Source organism: Babylonia areolata, chromosome 6 (assembly GCF_041734735.1).
Source record: "Babylonia areolata isolate BAREFJ2019XMU chromosome 6, ASM4173473v1, whole genome shotgun sequence".
NCBI lineage: Eukaryota > Metazoa > Mollusca > Gastropoda > Neogastropoda > Buccinidae > Babylonia > Babylonia areolata.
The window spans coordinates 20,940,205-20,948,595 of record NC_134881.1 but is presented as its reverse complement, the minus strand read 5'-3'; the positions used below and the strand labels follow the sequence as shown (position 1 = coordinate 20,948,595).

At 44.7% G+C, this 8,391-nt stretch overlaps 1 protein-coding gene across 1 annotated transcript in view; it reads right to left on the bottom strand.

Moving 5' to 3' along the window:
* LOC143283468 (cubilin-like) overlaps window positions 1–8,148 on the bottom strand; it is a 210,814-nt gene extending 202,666 nt beyond the window's left edge. Inside the window, exons 1-3 of the mRNA XM_076589709.1 lie at window positions 8,135–8,148; window positions 6,909–6,921; window positions 5,007–5,097 (exon numbers count right to left, since the gene is read on the bottom strand). Of these exons, the coding sequence (XP_076445824.1) occupies window positions 5,007–5,097; window positions 6,909–6,921; window positions 8,135–8,148 (118 nt within the window). The remainder of the gene's footprint in view (window positions 1–5,006; window positions 5,098–6,908; window positions 6,922–8,134) is intronic.
* Window positions 8,149–8,391: the final 243 nt, after the last annotated feature.

The following is an 8,391-nucleotide window of genomic DNA, read 5'->3' as shown; positions in this document are numbered from 1 at the left end:
GAGAGAGAGAGACGGGGATGGGGGTGGGGGGGGGGGGTAAGAGAAAGAGAGAGGGGTGGGGGCGGACAGACAGACATACTGATAAACAGACATACTGACAGACAGCCAGCCAGCCAGAGACAGGGAGAGAGACAGACAGACAAACTGACAGACAGACATACTGACAGATAGACACAGGCAGGCAGACAGACAGAGAGACAGAAATATACTGACAGAGAGACACACTGACAGACAAATAGGCACAGGCAGGCAGGCATACAGGCAGATAAATAGACACAGAGACAGAGGCAGACAGGCATACATGCAGAAAAATAGAGCCAAGTGTGTGTGTGTGTGTGTGTGTGTGTGTGTGTGTGTGTGTGTGTGTGTGCGTGTGTGTGTGTGTGTGGAGAGAGAGAGAGAGAGAGAGAGAGAGAGAGAAAGAGACAGAGACAGATAGAGAATGATGAACGATTCCTCAGGCCATTACCCATCAGGCCCGCTCCCAACCGTGACAAGATCGTGTTGAGCTGTTGGCGATAAAACCAGCAGTAAACAACCACTTCTTGCGCGATCTTGTTTTTCCTCCACTCTTGTGCGTGACTGTGTGCATGTGCTGTGTGTGTGTGTGTGTGTGTGTGTGTGTGTGTGTGTGTGGGTGTGTGCTGGCGTGATGTAGTAGAAACGATGGCATGGTTTATCTGGGGAATGGAAAGGAAGAATCAATGGGAGTGTATTGTAAATGGTCGTAACTATATGAAAAAAAAGAAAAAAAAGACCAAATGATTCATCTCTTAAAGCTGCTGGCCACATAGATGATGTTCAACTTATAAACAGGCGTTCTATTAAACCCTTCCAACCCTACACCCCCCTCCCTCCCAACATCTCTCACTGCCCTTTCATTCTCCATCATGCATTCTTCTCCATCCCATACTCCCTGTCTGTCTATCTCACACACACACACACACACACACACACACACACACACACACACATTCTCAGTGTGGTGCTCACATAACAGCCGATCATGTACCAACTTGCGATATGTTCAAGTCTCAAATCCCTGAACTGAAATCATCTTCAGTGTTGACGATCTTCAGCAGTCCATTGCTAATGTTTGACTTTTTCAACTCCTTGTTAAATAGTCCAGTTGGATCGCTGTAAAGTTGTTAGTTTTTCATTAGAAATTTGTTATATTGTTATGGTTTTTTTGTTTATTTTTTAAACAAAACTTAAAATCAATAATTTTCACACACACACACACACACACACACACACACACACACACACACACACACACACACTTTCACTTACTCGTACGCGTACAAAGTAATCCCCCCCCCCTCCTCCGACTCGATTTTTTTCCTTCCCTCGTCTAATATCACTTACAGTGAAAAGACGTTAAACTAAAGAACGAACGAACGAACATTCTCAATCGCTCTTCCAACTCTCTCCTTTTCTACACACACACACACACACACAAACACGTACGCACGCACGCACAAAATCCACCTGCTTCCGTCACCTCACAGCATAACAGAATCGACCCCTGACCTTTGACACGTGTGTATTGCAACCAACACTTTTTCAATCACGATCACGATACTCGGAGGGTGTTCACCTCGTGTCACAAGCGGCCACCCAGTCTGGCCACCAGGCAGCCAAAGGTCAGCCCACTTGTCTTCGTCTCACTTTGTCTCGCGTGACATTCTGACTACCGCTTTTGACAATGCCACGCCAACATTCAAAGCACATCGCGACATGGTGTCTTCTGTCTCTTCCGATCAGGGTAAGTCTGATGAAAGTGGAGGCCGAGGCTGTAGGTATGATTTACAGAAAGTTGGTTCAACATTTCTGGAATATTTCTATTATCGTATTGAAGACATATCGCTCATATCGTGATTCCATTTTCCGATTTTAGTTGTTGATAGCAGGAGCCAGAAGGGATGTATTCGGATTTTTTTTCTTATTAAAATCTTATGCTCTGCTGCAACTTCATTGGAATATACAAAAATCTTCATTAATTTCTTTTTAAATGACAAATGACTTGTGCAGTGGTGTGTGTATGTGTGTGCGTGTATGTATGTATGTGTGTGTGTGTGTATGCGCGTGCGCGCATGCATGTGGTGTGCATCGAGGTAGCAGAAGCAGACAAGGCACATAAAGACACCACAGAGAATGGACGCCAAGATACATGACTAGAGCTCTTTGCTTTAAAGTGCATAAAGATGGATCCAGACCGAACTTTTTTTTTTTCTTTATCACACAATCACCGTGAACTTTCAACGGAAACACTGAGACATTCCACAGGAAGGAAAGCGTTGGTCCTGACTATACATGTTCAACAAGTCATCACACACCTTCACTCCCTCCTCTGCTCCGCCTCGTCCCCCTACCTCTCATATCACCAACCCCCATCCCTCCAATGTTACCTTTAAAGGGCGTTACTCGCGCTCAGTTATCGCCCTTTTGGTGGTCACGTGGACGCTTTGGGCGCGTGCGCGGTCGGTGTTAAGTGACCCCGTGTGCTGACATGAATTCACTTTTATCCCGGCATATTTTTGGAATGACATCAATTCACTCTAACCCCGGCACAGTTTTGGACTGACATCAATTCACTCTAATCCCGGCATATTTTTGGAATGACACTCGGCAATCTCGTGAGCTCCCTCCATCCCCCGTCCCACCCTTTGCTCCCCGTTGTGATTTGTTGAAACACAGACCTCAGCAACAGTGATACAGAAAAGAAAAGAAAATGGACATGACCTTCAGAGCGAAGGCTTATAACGGATGTAAAACTAAATTATGTGTTTGTTTGTTGTTTTTTAAATTTTTTTTTATATATATCATCAGGTTGACAGGGGAAAGAGCGAAGGGAAGGGATGGTGAGGGTGTGGGGGTTGAGGGGGCAGGGAGGGAGAGGTTTGTCTGAACCACATCCTCCTCTTCTCTTCCGTTCGCTTGTATATATACAGCTAGGACACCAGCATAACTATGCAGAGTGAGAGAGGGACAGAGAAAGTGACAAAGAGAGAGAGCAAGAGAGAGAGAGAGAGAGAGAGAGAGAGAGAGAGCAATGCAATGAGAGTGATAATACAAAGGTCGTAACACAATGCGAATGACCTATCCGTTCTTTCAAACTGGCCAACCCGCGTAATTTGCGAAGTCAGAAACGAAAAACGAAACCACAAAAACGCTGACACCCCGAAATCTTGCCTCGCAGAGTACACCCGCAACACAAACCGCAGCTAATAGGGTGGTGGGGGTGGGAGTGAAAACAGACACAGTAGCTTTTGCGATAAGTATCTGGAGGGGGACAACTACCTCCCTCACCCTGTCAACACGCGACCTTCTGTTGTTGAAGTGATTGACGATACTGTGTTACGAGCAAAGGGCAGGCCTTAACCCTCTGATTGCTGCTGACGCGCAATGCCTCCGTCAGTGAAGAGATGTCAACTCACTGAAGCTAACATGGCCCTTACAAGGTCAAGTTCTCATCCTCAATGTCCTTTTTTCCCCTACTTTTTTGGGGGGATAGCTTTTAGATTTGTTCGGCAAAACCAAGTACAATTTCACATCACTGAAACCTACCAAAACGTATACCAACTGCTCTTCACTGTCTGTCACGTCACACTGACCTCACTTCACTCAGGCTCGGTAGTCAAAGGGTTAAACGCAGTGTTGGGAGAGGATCGCACCGCCCGTCAGGTTTAGACACAACCCTTCTCTCTCCATGCTTCCACAAGTGCATCCGTTCCAATGACCGCGTGTGTGTGCGTGTCTATCTGTGTGTGTGTGTGTGTGTGTGTGTGTGTGTGCGTGCGTCTGTGCGCGCGCGCGCACGCGCGTGTGTGTGTGTGTGCGTCTGTGCGTGTGTCTGTGCGTGTGTGTGTGTGTGTGTGTGTGTGTGTGTGTGTGTGTGTGTGTGTGTGTGTGTGAGAGAGAGAGAGAGAATGAATAAATTTTATTTCTGAGGGTAATAGAATAAGCAACAATGTTTTTTTTTCATCCAGCCCCCAAAAGGAGAAAATTGGGGGAAAATATAAACAAATAAATTGCAAATAGCATCACATAACATAAACCGAGAAAAGAAGAAAAAGAAGAAAAAAAAATCAAAGCATCACATCCATTACAAATCATGGAAAGGACTACATGGAAATTGTACACATAAACGCAAACACACTCTTTAGAATAACGTATATGCGCAAAGAAATATAGAGAAAATAGAGAAAGACAGCCATACAGATCAACAGAGACACAGAGGCAGGGATGGAGAAAGACGTCTTTGAGAACAGTACCATTATATGAATTTCTTCATTCATAGACAGAAACAGGAAAATTTTCTATCCGATACTTAATTTCTATAAAGAATTCGCAAAGACACACACCAGACAAAGACACACACACACACACACACACACACACACACACACACACGCACACACTACCACCTTCCTCCACCACAAATTCATACAGATGAAAGACAAATGACAACAGAAGGATAGAAAATAGAGGAGATGAAACAGGAGCAGGAGGGGAGAAGAAAAAGAAGGAGGAGAAGAAGAAGTAGACGGAGAAGATGGAGGAGGAGAAGAAAAAGAAAAAGAAGAAGATGAAGAAGAAGAGAGAGGCAGCCACAGACAGACAGATATATATATATATATATATATATATATATATATATATATAACAGAATATGATATATATATATATCTAACAGAATATGATATCATATCTATATATATATATATATATCTAACAGAATATGATATCATATATATATATATAAAATATTCTCTGTATACACACACACACACACACACACACACACACAGAGAAAGAGAGAGAGAGAGAGAGAGAGAGAGAGAAAACCCAGAGAGACAGACAGATGTGGAAGTACACGCAGCACCACCACAAACCACATCATCACCACCACCACCAACACCACCACCACCACCACAACGACAACATCAACACCACCACCACCACAACCAACTACACACACCACATAATCATACTATACTCACTGCGTTGGGAGAGGACGGCCTCAGTGACAGCCACCAGGTAGCACAACCACAGGACCGCCGCCACCACCTGCTTCATCTCCATTCTCGCCACCTGCAATCACACCAACAATCATCACAAGTTTCACTTTCGAGAAGGCGTCTGGATAGGTCCATATACGCTACAACATATCTGCTCTAAAGAAAAAAAACAAAACAAAAACATCCTGCAGCCGCCTAACCCATCGCATCGTAACCCAAGGCGCTGATGACGACTGGAGAGCCTAGGAAATCAACATTAAAGTAAAAAAAAAAAGACAACAAGACAAACAAATACGTAAATTCATTAAAAATGTAATGAAGGGGAGAGACGCTTTGACCACCAACAAGAAGTCGTGTCAAGTATTGTGCAGAAAAAAAGCACATGAAAAGTATAGGGAAATGAATGTCTTTCAACCAAAAATTGTAACAGGCAATATATACATCCATGATGTGAACAATGACAAACAATTCTAATGTCTACCTGAAAACTCAGCATGATAAAAAAGACTTTAAAAGAATAGAAAAAAAAGAAGGAAGAAAAGAAAGGAAGAAAGTACACAGACACCACACCAACTCTCTCTCTCGTCGGGAAATCGATCTGCTTCGTCCAGTATATCATCAATGTATGAAAATGATCATCACCGAAACTTAAGCCTGGCAAAACTTTCGCAATACAGACACTGGAGGCATTGTTTACCATTCTCCGGAAAAAATAGCATCTTCAGAACCCAGACAAGACAGCGTGAGAGAGAGAGAGAGAGAGAGAGAGAGAGAGAGAGAGAGAGAGAGAGAGAGACAGACAGACAGACAGGCAGACAGACAGACAGACAGAGGGAGAGGAGATAGAAAAAGAAAGAAAGAAAAAAAAATCAACACACTCCAAAATTCTTCACAATTACACTTTCTTCATCGTCTCCGTCTTCGTAATGCACATCACATCATTATCGTCGTCAATGTAATACTTTTTTTTTCCGATGAAAGGCAGCACGTGAGTGGACTCCACCCTACACCACCCTTGTCCTGAACACCCTCCTCTCTCTCTCTCTGCTCCCTCCTCCCTCCCAGAACTTTTCACTGCCTGTCACAGTGCCAACCTTCTTTCAGAAAACAAGACAAAAGGAGAAGCGGACAAACCAGCTTTTCAACACCACTGACATCCAGCCAAAGCAGACCTCACCAAGCTCTTCCTCACGACTCTCGATCAGCCACTGGATATTCCAGGCATGTTCGGCCACAAAATGAGGGACTTGGCTGAACCGTCCAACACCCTAGTCCTCGTCCTCCGCCCCCGACCCCCACCCCCAACCCGCGGAGTCCCTCACCTTCACCCACCCCCTTCCCCTCAACCTTTCCAACCAGTCAGCAGGTAAATCCTTCGTGTATGGAGGAGGAGGAGGAGGAAGAGGGACGGGAATCATAACCCTGTGCTTACTCCCCCTTCCCCCCTCGACCTCCCCCACATCTTCTTCTGTAAAATGTCATCATCAAAACTCTCACGGATCCACTTTTACGTAAACGGGCACAAACGTTTCTGTAATAACATCTCTCAATCTTTTTGTTCAGGGTCATTTTCTAATGGTGATATATATATATCCCCCGCACCCACACACCCTCCCCCTCCCTGTCGTTTTTTCTCGGAAACTCGTGTACAGACGCGTATTACGACACGCAGAGCAGCGACAGATGCAGTTTGCTCTTAAAATAAATCCCCTCCACCCCCTTCCCCCGGCCCCCTCCAAGCTTCCACCCCCCCCCCTCCCCCCCAGCGTCCACCTACAGACCGCGCAGGCGTTGATCACGCGCAAGACAGACAGTGTAATTATCAGCGATCATCGTCATCACCACCAACACACTCCCTTCTCCAGATTCCATACAGGTAGTCACCTTTTCTTCAGACCTGGTGGAAAATGACACATCGTGGGTGCGTTTGTCTTGCACTGTGGGGGAACACACGCACATGCACACGTAGGTGCGCGCGCGCACACACACACGCACGCACGTACGCACGCACACTTCTAAATACGTCTACATTTGTAGGTGTGAATAAATGTGCAGTCCACAAGCAGACTTGTAATTTTGTCGTGGAATTTTGCAATGTAACTCAGAACTGCGTCGGGTCTTATACCAACTGGGCTGGAAACACACACACACACACACACACACACACACACACACACACACACACACACACACACACACTGGCAGACAGACAGACAGAGACAGACACAGAGAGACAGAGAGCTGTCGCGTGATTTTTAGAATTAATTTTAAGGACACAAAAAATTCTACACAATACATCACTGGACTACACCATGATCGAAGAATGTTTTGAATACATATCATGACATAGTATATCCCATCACCAAAGCTTACGCTAATTTCAAACAAATTATTCTCAAAAACAGTGGATATCTCTCAATCGTCTCTCAAACTACAAGACCGAACTCCATGGCAGTCCGATCCAAATCACATTTCATTTAGCATTAAAATATCCATATAACATCATTCTACAATGGAGTTTTGGACTTTCGTGATAACAGAATACAAAAAAAACAACAGTAACCGTTACATTATTATGAATTAGTTAACTCTCTCCATACGAACGGCGAAAGAGACGACGTTAACAGCGTTTCATCCCAATTACCATCATCAAAATATTGCAAGCAGAAGGCTCTTATACTGAAGAGGTGAATGTTGACAAAGAATATCACAGTTCTGACGACGGAAGCTAAAAGTTGGGTCATTCAGACACCCACTGGACATCCGAGGGGTCTGTGTAGAGGAGAAGAGAGGACTGGCCGTACTGAGTGAGTTAATAGAAAACGTATTGACGAGTCTGTTATTTGATTTTTAGTGTGCTGCCTAATAGTTCCCAACCAACTCCGTTTCCGCAAAGTGCGATTCCGTTTTCAGTGTTACGCGTGTGTGCTCATGGTCGATTCCAGAATGAAAAGGATTTTCCTACGACCGTGAATACCGACGCTTGCTCTTGAACAAGCCACCAAGGAGTACAGGTCTCCTCTGCACCCCCCTCCCCAATCCCCACATCCTCTATGTCTGTCACTTAGGAGTCCCACCCCACTCTCCATCACCCCCCCCTCGCCTCTCACCTGAACATGGACATAATTGAGTCATTATCATCATCATGGTCACTACCATCATCATCATCGCTGTGACTGTCGTTCTCATTTCAACTGAACAAATGAGTTGTATATATATACCTAGAGATATAATTATACATGCCAGTTTGGGACTGCTGTGGCGGTGGATGGGAGGAGGGGGCCTTTTCCACATCACATTGATTTATAATGTTCTTTTACATAATATCATTTCAATCTGCATATGTCTTTGATATGTATGCGTGACA